This window comes from Rhyacophila brunnea, unplaced genomic scaffold (genome assembly GCF_057557595.1).
Source record: "Rhyacophila brunnea isolate RB1 unplaced genomic scaffold, BYU_Rbru_1.0 scaffold_18, whole genome shotgun sequence".
Classification (NCBI taxonomy): domain Eukaryota; kingdom Metazoa; phylum Arthropoda; class Insecta; order Trichoptera; family Rhyacophilidae; genus Rhyacophila; species Rhyacophila brunnea.
This window is the reverse complement of record NW_028232837.1, coordinates 221,373-235,823: the sequence shown is the minus strand read 5'-3', so window position 1 is coordinate 235,823 and position 14,451 is coordinate 221,373. Positions and strand designations below refer to the sequence as shown.

The 14,451-nt window shown below is 32.9% G+C and overlaps 1 protein-coding gene across 1 annotated transcript in view; it reads right to left on the bottom strand.

Moving 5' to 3' along the window:
• Positions 1–14,451, bottom strand: part of LOC147073066 (uncharacterized) — a 101,723-nt gene that overhangs the window by 10,139 nt on the left and 77,133 nt on the right. Inside the window, exons 7-10 of the mRNA XM_085945275.1 lie at positions 11,426–11,508; positions 10,438–10,566; positions 9,013–9,170; positions 25–266 (exon numbers count right to left, since the gene is read on the bottom strand). Coding sequence (XP_085801401.1) covers positions 25–266; positions 9,013–9,170; positions 10,438–10,566; positions 11,426–11,508 — 612 coding nt within the window. The remainder of the gene's footprint in view (positions 1–24; positions 267–9,012; positions 9,171–10,437; positions 10,567–11,425; positions 11,509–14,451) is intronic.

Sequence of the window (14,451 nt, the reverse complement as noted above, 5' to 3'; positions counted from 1 at the left end):
AGCTAGTCAAAGCTTGTGTTTTACCATGCTCTATGCCTCTCCTGCGCAACGCCATATCTGTAAACGGGCGTCTGGGGGGCGACCCTTGGAGAGCAAGCCACCAGCGGCGCAGCAGTCTCCTCCACCTCGTCTTCGACTTCCACAAGCACGGCTCCGGGACCACCGTCGCCGTCTGATTCGCTATCTGTCGGTGCCGCCAGCGAGCTGGTCTTGCCGATGATTTCGCTGGAAAGGAATGAGTCATCGCCACCGTCCGCATCAGATGCCTGAAAATACAGTAGGTAGGTATTGACTTGACCAGAGATGTTAAAGAGGGCTCTTCTAAACAGATGGATGTTTTATAAATTAAGGGAAGGTGAAAAGGATTATTATAGCTATTTAATGCTTTAATGAGCTGCAATCAATTTCGCGTTGCAAATTCATTTTAAATAAGCTTTCATTCTTTTTCTCTGAAATGTATTGAAATTGATTTAATCATTAACGTTAAAATACTAATTTATGCTTTATTTTCCTATACTTAAGTATAAAGTTGTGATCAAATTGAGGTGCATGTCGCCAACTGTCACGCTATTGCGGCGACAAATTTAGTATATGGTTTCGACATTTTGCAGGATATTTTGAACGATCACAATCTCTGTAAATTCACTGAAGAATGACATTGATGAAGAGTGCCAACTATTATGTATTAGTAATTTTAATTATTATTATTCTTGCTAATTTCAATTAATTACGTGCGACATGACATCCATAGATAATATTTTGAACAGATCCCATCCTGCAGACCATAGATAATAGACAACATTCTAATAGAAAATACATAGTGCCAACCGCTAAAAACAAAAGAAAAACGTGATTTTGACATGACAGTCGAAAAGCGCAGGTGTCGATGCAGTGCAGTTCAACGTGGGGTGACCTCATTGTAGTTCTGGTGATTTCGGCAGATTTTTCTAACTGATAATGTTCGTTTAAAGGTTCAAAATGTGCTACGGCATTTTAAACACCAAGAAAAACGACATAAGACATAACACATTTTTTCCCGTAGTGGCAGCTTACTGTGACGTCACGTGATAGTAGACGACATGCACCATAATATAATTCGCGCATAAGACTATATAATATGGTGTCCTTTCAATATGTAACTTGGATGATAATCTCTTTGAAAGATAATACTTTTAATATGGTGGTTAATTGGAGACTATTAATTTACCTCGCCCTCTTCAAGTCTGGGTAGAGAAAGGCTGGAAGCAGAAGCGGATATCTCAGTATCTTTCATTATTATTATCGTAAGAGATTTTGGAAAATACACCAACAGCTCATTTAAGCGACATTTTATTGTTATTTTTACATTTTCACTTCAAAATGTGCGATACCGATTCATCTACCGTTTGAATTGACCACATTTCAGAAATTTTCAATGATTTTACAGGTTCGTGACGTTTATAACTGATATTTTCTCATATAGCGTATACAATTCGCCATACTTCTTTTAACATACAGCAGAATGACGTCTTCGTCGCTTAAGACCTTCTAATCCTTTATTTGACAAACGGATTCGATTATTTTTATTCAAATATCGTAATGTAGGCATTGGCGCACTTTTTTCCGGTGAAAAACCATAATCTTGGTACAATTTACTACGTATAATATCTTTTGACAGCGGGGTACGCCACTGACGGCCATTTCATAGATAACGTGATATTCCAAATTTGATTTTTTTTAAATACTTTGTGGCTGTTCACTCAATCTTTTTTTATTGAATAATTACCTAGGCTACTAATTTCCATAGATCAGATAGTCATATTAAACTAACAAAGTTGCCATTGCAAACAATAAAAGAAATTAATACGAATTGTTATAGTCATCAAAATGTGTGATATTGTATAATATCTACCTATTTTTATCGTCCCTATCATCATCAATCTTGACCTATCTATTGCTGGATGAAGGCCTCCTCAGCCTTATTCTACTCCCTACTTACACATGAATTGTTATATTTATCAAAATCAGTGATATAATATTATTATCTACCTATCTATATATAATGCCATTATTATCAAGAGCCTCAATAAATCCACTGCTGGATGAAGGCCTCTCTACGTTGATTGTATTCTTGACAGTATTGAATTTCTAATGTTATTTATCTACATATTCATATCGTCATCATAATCATCATCATCAACTAGGATCAATCCACTACTGGATGAAGGGTTCCGCAACCTGATTCTACTACTATCGGTTTAACGAATTTGTGATATTATACCTATTTCTATCATTCTTATATCATCGACCTGAACCAATCCACTGCTGGATAATGGCCTCCCTAGCCCGGTTCTACTCCTTTCTGTCATATGAATTGCTGTATTTATCAAAATCGGTGATATTATATTTAAAAACATATTTATATCGTCATCATCATCATCAACCAGGATCCATCCACTGCTTAATAAAGACCTCCCTAGCCTGATTCTACTCCTTTTGTCATATGAATGTATGTATTTATCAAAATCTGTGATATTATATATATCTACACATTCATATCGTCATCATCATCATCATCATTATCATATACCTGAACCAATCCACTGCTTAATAAAGACCCCCTTAGCCTAATTCTCCTCCTTTCTGTCATATGAATTTCTGTATTTATCAAAATCGGTGATATTATATTTATTTAAATATTCATATCGTCATCATCATCATCAACCAGGATCCATCCACTGCTTAATAAAGACCTCCCTAGCTTGATTCTACTCCTTTTGTCATATGAATGTATGTATTTATCAAAATCTGTGATATTATGTATCTACACATTCATATCGTCATCATCATCATCATCATTATCATATACCTGAACCAATCCACTGCTTAATAAAGACCCCCTTAGCCTAATTCTCTTCCTTTCTGTCATATGAATTTTTGTATTTATCAAAATCGGTGATATTATATTTATTTACATATTCATATCGGCATCATCATCATCATTGACCTGAACCAATCCACTACTTAAAGACCTCCTTAGCCTGATTCTACTCCTTTCTGTCATATGCATTGCTGTATTTATCAAAATCGGTGATATTATATTTATCTACATATTCATATCGTCATCATCATCATCATCGACCTAAACCAATCCACTGCTTAATAAAGACCTCCCTAGCTTTATTATACTCCTTTCTGTCATATGAATTGCTGTATTTATCAAAATCGGTGATATTATATTTATTTACATATTCATATCGTCATTATCATCATTATCATCATCATCATCATCGACCTGAAACAATCCACTGCTTAATAAAGACCTCGCTAGCCTGATTCTACTCTTTTCTGTCATATGAATTTCTGTATTTATCAAAATCGGTGATATTATATTTATTTACATATTCATATCGTCATCATCATCATCATTGACCTGAACCAATCCACTACTTAAAGACCTCCTTAGCCTGATTCTACTCCTTTCTGTCATATGCATTGCTGTATTTATCAAAATCGGTGATATTATATTTATTTACATATTCATATCGTCATCATCATCATCATTGACCTGAACCAATCCACTACTTAAAGACCTACTTAGCCTGATTCTACTCCTTTCTGTCATATGCATTGCTGTATTTATCAAAATCGGTGATATTATATTTATTTACATATTCATATCGTCATTATCATCATTATCATCATCATCATCATCGACCTGAAACAATCCACTGCTTAATGAAGACCTCGCTAGCCTGATTCTACTCTTTTCTGTCATATGAATTTCTGTATTTATCAAAATCGGTGATATTATATTTATTTACATATTCATATCGTCATCATCATCATCATCGACCTAAACCAATCCACTACTTAAAGACCTCCTTAGCCTGATTTTACTCCTTTCTGTGATATGAATTTCTGTATTTATCAAAATCGGTGATATTACATTTATCTACATATTCATATCGTCATCATCATCAACCAGGATCAATTCACTGCTGGATGAAGAGTTCCGCAACCTGATTCTACTACTATATTATACCTATTTCTATCGTCCTTATCATCATTGACCTGAACCCATCTATTGCTGGATAAAGGCCTCCCATGCCTGATTCTACTCCTTTCTGTCATTTGAATTGCTGTATTTATCAAAATCGGTGATAATAATATATTATATCTATTTATTTTTCCATTATCATTATGAACCTGAATCAATCCACCGGTGGATGAAGGCCTCTCTAAGTTGTTTGAATTTCTGTCGGTCACATGAATTACTATATTTATCAAAATTGCTGATATTATATTTTCCCATTCATAATATCGTCATTATCATCATCAACCAAGATTAATCCACTGCTGGATGAAGGTTATCCCAACCTAATTCTACTCTTCTTGGTCATATAAACTGCAATATTTTTTTAAATTTGTTATTTTATATACGAGTACCTACCCATTTATATCGTCATTATCGTCATCAACCTGTATCAATCCACTGCTGGATGAAGGCCTTTTTAAGCTGATTCCACATCTTTAGGTCTTATAAATTCCTATTCTTATCAGATATAATATGTATTACTTCATTATTTATCAACATTTGTCTCGATATGAATGTCCCGCACCGGGAAACTATATTGTTTAAAATTAATTTTTAAAACAAAATATGATTTTTAAAATATTATTCTGTGGCTCCAAGCATTTATTTTTTATAGACAATGAAACAAAATAATGTTTAAATTTATTTTTTATGCTGCTTACCTTTTTCTATTATGTAAATGGGACCCGAAAGAGATTAATATTCGCGTTATATTGGATCGCTATTTATGATAATCACGATTGAGATGTATAACTATTTATCATATTTAAATGCACATACCTACACATATATTGTATTAAAATTAAAATGACAGTGGTAGCAATCGGCGATTGCCAGCTGTTTTGCTAGGCTTAGCAGCCTGAAATGGTGTCAGATGATATTGAGAAGGCCAGACTCCAGAATAGACTACGCACATGACTCCAAATTTGTATTTGCAGTGACGACATGCATATCGTAAAACTGACAAATCAGATAAATTTTCAATTGTCTGACGTGAATGAAAATCCATCCCGAAGGGAAAACTATGGCGCCGTCTATACACACTTTACAATTATTATATTAAAATCCAACACCAAGTCACTATGATGAAAAGCTGTCTGCAAGACCTAGCGAGACAGACTGGCGAGAGCCAGCTGGCTCAGCTAGTCTCCTATATATTATTATCCTAAGAGATTTTGGAAAACGCACCGACTTTTTTATTGAAATACCATTTTGTTGATTATTAATGGAATTCACTTAATTTTTTGGAGTCCCGAATCTACTTACATTTGAATCCGGTACAATCTGATAAAACTCGACACAATTACAGATAATATCATTTTTAAATCGCGTTTTATATCCGTCACCATGCATTTTCGCTACTTTACTGTCTATATACCGCAAATTGATTATAATGTCGCCTAATACTATCTATATAATCGATATTTCACAAATCAGAATGATTATTCCACAAAACTATTCAAATCTGTAAGCGGCACATTGGCGTAACACAAGAAATAAATGTATATTTCCTCACTAATTACTACGAAAATATAATGTAAAACCTTGTCACTGCTTTTTATCTGTCAAACTAATAGACTAATGATTGTCATTTGTTTTCTTTCGCTTATTTAGTTGACGTGTCAGAATATTTTCAAATTTAGAATTTGTGAAAATCCTAGAAAACATCGAACAGTAATGTGACATTTCAAATAGCATAGACATTTATTGCAATATTATATGTGTATTCATTGACAATAATAATAACGGAGAATTTTAATATTACCATCAATGAATAATAATTTCAGATACCTTGATTATCCTGATATATTATGTAAAAGTATTCTTTTTACATTTAGGTAGGTAGGTAAGTGAAATTCATGTCACGTTTATTACAAATAATATTTAATTCGCGATATTATTAATAATTATTAAATTGCAATTATGTTTCTTCTTATTAATATTGTAAAAATGACATTACGTATCATTTATTCTTTATTACCCGTAACATCGCTTATATCTTATCGGTTATTGGCAAATAATATTCTAATAATAGTCAATTATTACTATTTTACACCATAATTAGGTAGGTACTATAAGTAAGTAGCTACTACTTTTTCATTTTTGTACGTGAAAAAAATAATATCATTTTTATTTCCTCCCCCAGATAGTTTGTTAAATAATAAAATAAACATGTTGGGATTTATTCAGTAGTAATACTAATTTTAAAATAAAATAGCATTTTTGCTCCTAAGCATATGGGCACACTCCTTCAGAGTGGTAATTATGAGTATCATAAAAGACTTAGTACGAGACATAGTTTTTATATTTTTTCAATCTAATGGGATCTTCCCCCATTCAATAAATATAACGTATTGTAGCAACGCAATAATCTAAATGTATGAAAAATTAGACTATCCTGCTGTGGCGATGGGTGGAGGTAGGGTGGATCCACCATAGATACTGCAGACTAAACCTTGTCAGTTATACGTATTTGTTTACATTTAAATAATACTATAATTTACAGATGGTATTGGTTAGTTTTTAAAATTCAATTATACCCTGGCAAAATCAAGGCACAATACGCATCTGTCTATGAAATATTTAAAATTATGCCATTAAATCATACGTCATTTTGGATATTTAATATCTCATTCGCCGCGGAATATTTAATTACCACATTTAAATAACATATTAATTATATCTAATGCGGACACAACAGATGTGCTGTAAGGATTTTAATAGATAGAATAATATTTTTAACTACTATTGTTTGGTTGAGGCGGGGTTTAATAAATTATAAAAAAAACTAACCAACAACATGTGGAATTATTCCATGAATAACATAATTGAATTCCAAATTTGATTTTTTGAAATACTTCTTTGTGGTTGTTCACGCACTCTTTTTTTATTGAATAATTAATTACCTAGGCTACTAATTTCCATAGATTAATATAGTCATATTAAACTAACAAAGTTGCCATTGCAAACAATGAAAGAAATTGATACGAATTGTTATAGTAATCAAAATTTGTGATATAGTATAATATCTACCTATTTTTATCGTCCTTATCACCATTAATCTGGATCTATCCACTGCTGGATGAAGGCCTGCTCAGCCTTATTCTACTCCTTACTTACACATGAATTGTGATATTTATCAAAATTAGTGATATTATATTATCTACCTATATATATAATATAATTCGTTATTATCACGAGCCTCAATAAATCCACTGCTGGATGAAGGCCTCTCCACGCTGATTGTATTCTTAACAGTCTTTAATTTCTATATTTATTAAAAATGCAAATGTTATTTATCTACACATTCATATCGTCATCATCATCATCAATCCACTGCTGGATGAAGGGTTCCGTAACGTGATTCTACTACTATCGGTTGAACGAATTTGTGATATTATACCTATTTCTATAATCCTTATCATCATCGACCTGAGCCAATCCACTGTTGGATAAAAGCCTCCCTAGCCTGCTTCTACTCTTTTCTGTTATTTGAATTGCTGTATTTATCAAAATCGGTGATATTATATTTATCTACATATTCATATCATCATCATCATCATCATCAACCAGGATCAATCAACTGCTGGATGAAGGGTTCGGCAACTTGATTCTACTACTATCAGTTTAACGAATTTGTGATATTATACCTATTTCTGTCGTTCTTATCATCATCGACCTGAACCCATCCACTGCTGGATAAAGGCCTCCCTAGCCTGATTCTACTCCTTTCTGTCATTTGAATTGTTGTATTTATCAAAATCGGTGATATTAAATTATATCTATTTATTTTGCCTATGAGCCTGAATCAATCCACTGGTGGATGAAGGCCTCTTTAAATTGTTTATATTTCTGTCGGTTAGATGAATTGCTATATTTATCAAAATTGATGATATTATATTTACCCATTCAAAATATCGTCATTATCATCATCAACCAAGATCAATCCACTGCTGGATGAAGGTTATACCAACATAATTCTACTCTTCTTGGTCGTGTAAACTGCTATATTTTTCTTAAATTTGTGATTTTATATACCTACCCATTTATATCGCCATCAACCTGTATCAATCCACTCCTGGATGAAGGCCTCTTTAAGGTGATTCCACATCTTTAGGTCTTATAAATTCCTATTCTTATCAGAATTGGTCTAGAATAGACTCAGATATAATATTGCTTTATTATTTATCAACATTTATTTGTCTCGATATGAATGTCCCGCACCGGGAAACTGTATTGCTTAAGGTTAATTTTTAAGCCAAAATATGATTTTAAAATATTATTCTATGGCTGCAAGCATTTATTTTTTATAGACAATGAAACAAAATAATGTTTAAATTTATTTTTTATGCTGCTAACCTTTTTCTATTATGTAAATGGGACCCGAAAGAGATTCATATTCGCGTTATATTGGATCGCTATTTATGATAATCACAATTGAGATCTATACTTATTTATCATATTTAAATGCACATACCTACACATATATTGTATTAAAATTAAAATGTCAGTAATAGCAATCGGCCATTGCCAGATGTTCTGCTAGGCATAGCAGCCTGAAATGGTGTCAGACGATATTATGAAGGCCAGACTCCAGTATAGACTACGCATATGAATCCAAATTTGTATTAGCAGTGACGACATGCAAATCGTAAAACTGACAAATCAGCGAAATGTCAAACTGTTTGACGTGAATGAAAATCCATCCCGAAGGGAAAACTATGGCGCCGCCTATACATACTTTACAATTATATTAAAATCCAACACCATGTCATTATGACGAAAAGCTGTCTGCAAGACCTAGGGAGACAGACTGGCGAAAGCCAGCTGGCTCAGCTAGTAATAATATGGTGTCCTTTCTATATGTAACTTTGATGATGATCCCTTTGAAAGATAATACTCTAATATACGTGTGGTTAATTATTGGAGACTTTTACCTGACCCTCTTCAAGTCTAGTTAGAGAAAGGCTGGAAGCGGAAGCAGAGAGTAGGTTGGGCGCAGAGTCTTCGCGGACGCTGCCTGCGGACTGCGACCGCTGGAGACGAACCCCGATTCTGTCGCCCTTTTGGTGACCGCTTGGATACGCACCGTGACCTTTAACAAAACAGTAGAATTTTACGAATATTTTATAGCCTAAAATTAAAAGCCCTCGACAGGAAGGCATCAGAGTGCTACGAGGATGTGCAGGTTTAAAGGAAACCTCTGTATATAGCCGTGTCCGGAAACTTGTACGTATGCAGTTCGCCGTATCACACTTCACCGTGCAATATATGGCAGTATATTAAAAACCGTCCAACCTCTTTGGGTCGTATAGTACTGGCATAAAATTCATGTCTAAATAAAACACGATTCTTATCGGTTTATTCGGAAGCCAGCAGCAAACAAATTTTAAATAATTACAAGATAAAAAGAACTTTTTAATACAACGTTTTTATAAATTTTCTGTTGAATTATTATGCTCAATATGCTCAAACTTGTACTTGATATGAAGTAAATAAAAAACAAACAATCTTAATATAGAATACTGAAATTTCATTTTGATTTCCATAGTAGCGCACGTACATATTAATAATTTAGTTGCTAGGACCACCCCTCTTAGCAACCAATAATAGTCTTTTACTTTTCACAGATTTTTCTGAAATAACTTTCCATACAAAACAGAATTACCTGAAAATGAATTCAATTCTGCTTAAAGATGGCTAAAAGTATTAAAAGAATGCATTGGCATCGTGTTCTGATATATAATAAAAGTTTCAAATGTCTAGCTAGTCGGGAAGTTAGTTAAACATCGATTGCAAGATTTGTACTGGACAAACAACCACCGGACAAACAAGAATACGAGCTAATAAAAACGTTGTAAAATAGCCGATATACTGGATTATTTGTTAGGTTAGGTTGGGTTAAGTTAGGTTTTCATTCTTTAATTTATGAATTTTGATAAAATCAGCTATGAATATTATTGAATTAATGTTCATATTGAATCTTATAAAATTGGAGACCGTATAGTATACGGTTATCTCTTTCCGGTAAGAAAGCTCACGGCGAACTGTGCCACGGTGAAATGTTTTACGTACAATTGACACGTAACCGTATATAGCACATGGCGAAGAAGGTTCCACGAACTGTATAATTTTGCTAGTTTATCGTCACATAAGTGAACGTGAAACAATTAATTCTATTAGGTAGCTTATACCTCAAAGATGGTAGGCATCCAGCTACATAAGAGAACCTCTTTTATAATATTCCAGGGTCGGTGGACAGGAATTGATATGATAGTACTGAAGAAGACTGTAGAAGACAACGAATGGAGATTCCAGTAAACAGAAATGGGCTGAAATATTTCCTGGAGATGTCTTCTTACCCGTCCTGATAGAAGGCAAAGGTGGTCTGGCGAGAGATTCTCGCAGCAGAGCAGACGTAGACGCTTCTGGAGCAATCCCTCGCGACTTCTCCCATTCGTGCAGCTTCCGTGTAAACGATCGCGATATACCTTAAACAAAAATCCGTACAATAATTAAGACTTGTTCGTAATTCACACAGGTGAAGTCGCGGACTATATGGCAAATAATCATTAATTTAAAAGAATTTCCATACCGAAACTTAGGTAACATATTTTTATGATTCAATTTCAATTTATTTTTAAACATATTGTAGACATTACAAATTATAAGTTTAAGACGTTCACGTGAAACATTGTTATAAAGAAGAAAATTAATAAAAATGAAAATAAAAAGAGAACATAATATAAACGTACAAAAGCAGTGAAAATACAAAGAAAAAAAATAGAAGTTCAAAGAAGTACACCGAGTTTGCTAAGGAGACCCTATTTTAAGAATCTATAAAATAGCGTCCACCCAAACTCACTCTCACGCAAGTGGAATATATCAACACCCTAAGCAATTTGGTTGGAAATAGTTATCGCCCTCCCAATTGGCATTACCAGTGGCAGGTTAGTTCTGAACCCTGGGAGAATAAACAACTGATGCTCTCTATTTCTATGATAGTTATCAGGGACACACACAGGTCAATACTGCCCAGAATGGCAGAGTTCTCATTTATACCTCGTATAAGTCTAAAAATATACGTAGCTAAATAATTATTAAGATCTCTTCTAAATTGTAGACTGCAGTATGTAAGCATACCTAATATGATAATCGAGTATTAGCCATTCAGCCGATTCGTTGAGCGTTGAAGACCCTAAATTGAATCTATTACAATAACAAACAACGATGAAAGTCTCAAACGTTAAATGAATCTATCATGGAAAAGAAATATGACTAGGGTTATATTAGAATCAGAAATTTAACAAGAGATTACAATATGATAACACTATTATACTGCTAAAATACCTTCGAATCTGAAGAATCCTGCTCCAGTTTGAACCAAAACTTCTTTCTTCTGTGGACCTCCGATTTTTTTCAACTTGGTATGTCTGCAAGATAAGCATAGTTATAAATTAACACAATTTTCATTTGAAACCAATAATTCAAAAGTGCACTTATTCCACTTTTGAAATTGTTTGGAAATCATCGAATCAAAATGTTATTGGGATTCCTTTGTTTTATTTGTAGTTTTGGGGTAAATCCTACTTTACACTTTTAAATAGATATCTACATGTGCAAATGTTGTTATTATAATATGCTTATCGAGTGTATTATTATGAATACGATAGGGGTTTTTACAAATTAGGTTTTTTACTAACACTTCAACTATTCATATTTTGTTTGTTGTATTTTTTTATTATTGACACTTGATAGGTAGTTAATGGAGTTTTTACCTACTTTATTGTATTGATTTATTATATAAGCTAGAGTTAAGAGTGTTCGTTGTCAGTATGTGTTTACCTTTGGTGAGTGTACACAGCACCTGAAGATGCCGAAAGGCGAAACCCGGGTCGCAAAAAACGACTCAAATGGAATTATGCATACAAAACTTAAATCCATTAGAATTTAAATTCAAATTCCATCAAGTACCTTCGGTCGATAGTATTAATATTAAACTGTTTTTGTTAGTGACAGAGAATGGCTATTCTAACTAGTTAATAAGGTAACGCGTTTACGTTATTTTTCTTGATCAAAAATTACACAGATATCACTCGTGGTAATTCTGTATACAAGGCGGTTATCTACAATAATAATCGTTAAAAGAATGATAGGCGGATTAAGACACATGGCACTGTGCCATATTTGGTTCCAAATGCATTCGATTAAGATCAAGTATGACGTATTTCAAAATATGTTGTGGTACTATCAACGACACTTGACTTGAGTAGGTCAGAGACTACCCTTAAGGGGGAGAGGCATGCCAACAGATAACCTAGCGGAAAAATACGAAGCTTGCAATTTGAGATTTTTTTTTGATAATTTACAATGTCAACTGTATTAATTAATAAATATGTACCTATCTGAAAACATTAAAAAGATTTTTTGTTTTTTTTCTAAATTTAAAGATAAACTTACAATTGTAAAAAAATGTAATAAAATGTGAATTCGTTGAAGGGTCACATCTTATTAGTAAGGTTATTAGGCAGTAACCATGTTTAATGAAATCGCTTCGGATATTGATATATTCCACTTACGTGAGGGTGAATTAGGTGGATGATGTTTTATAAGTTTTTAAGATAGGGTCTATCAAAGTTCACTCTGTGTGCTTCCATCTACTTTTATTGTGTTACTTATTTTATTTATTTTCTTATTTTATTTCTTATTCTCTGTATTTTTATTTTTAAAACTTATTTTATGTCATGTCGTGAACGCTTTGAATTTATAATTTGTTATGTTCATTATATGTAAAATAAATAAATTTGATTTGATTTGATTTGATTATTACATTATATTATATTATGGTCATATTTATTATTAAAATTTAGTTTATTAAGTTTAAAATTTTTTGTCGTTTAGATTTTTGACTAATTCATCGTTCTAATATTTTTATATCTATTTTAAAAAACATCGATTTTTATAAAAAATATAAATGTGTATAACTTGAAATCCTTTTTATTTACTTATATCAAATTTTATTTTAGGCATGGTCCCAATATTGAAGCTCGATTCGATATAAATAAAAAGGATTTCAAGTTATACACATTTATATTTTTATAAAAATCGATGTTTTTTAAAATAAATATAAAAAATATTAAAACGATGAATTAGTCAAAAATCTAAACGACAAAAAATCTAAAACTTAATAAACTAAATTTTTATAATAAATATGACCATAAAATATAATATAATAATAAGATGTGACCCTGCAACGAATTCACATTTTATTACATTTTTTTACAATTACAAGTTTATCTTTAAATTTAAAAAAAATAAAAATCTTTTTAATGTTTTCAGATACATATTTATTAATTAATACAGTTGAAATTGTAAATTATCAAAAAAAAAAATCTTAAATTGCAAGCTACGTATTTTTCCGCTAGGTTCTCTGCTGGCGTGCCTCTCCCCCTTAAGTAGAATTAAATTGCCGCCTCTTCCATTTTAAGCACCCATGAATTTCTACGGAAATTCATTTTTTTCCATTGGCTCTACAAACCGATGTGGATCATGGATGCCTCATGAATATGCAGGTATCGTGACAGATTATTTTCTAGAAATGTAATTAGGTTAGCCACTCTGGGTTCAAAGACTAATTGAAAAAGTACTTTTGAATTTTTCCAAATACAGGATTTGAACCCGAGTTCCATGACATAACTGGATCGGTTACCGCTCGGCCATTATGCGCGCATGCAAATTAATTCTTCTTTGGCCATGTCCGATCTAATAAGATCATTTATGGGCCTCCACAGAGTGAAGATTTGTATTAACAGATTTAGTTATTACGAAAAATGGATGTCAGCCACTTGCTCAACCTATAAGGTCCATACTTTGACTCATACACAAATTGAACAATATGTGTACTTGCGACCCACGACGATATAGACGCTATAGGCCGACGCTTAAACCGCGCAGCCATCGTTTGCAAATTAATTACCTTCTAATAATTTTATTTCCCACGGTGGCCGCGCGGCTTAAGCGTTGGACTATCACGCCGTGGGCCCCAGGTTCGAATCCTGGGTCTGGCAAATACACATATTGTTTTTCAATTTGTGTGTGAGTCAGAATATGGACCTAATAGGTAGAGCAAGTGGCTGACATCCATTTCTCGTAAAAACAAAATCTGTTAATACAAACCTCTACTCTGTGGAGGCCCATATGATCCTATTAGGATCGGACATGGTCAGAAAAAAAAATATTTTCAGGTGTCTTGTATTCGTATTGGATGCTACTGGATGAATAACTCGTTTTCGAATTCCAAAGAAGTAAATCAGTGAATACATCTGGATGATAGAATTAGTATTAAATTTAAATGTATTATTATGTTTTTGTCACTG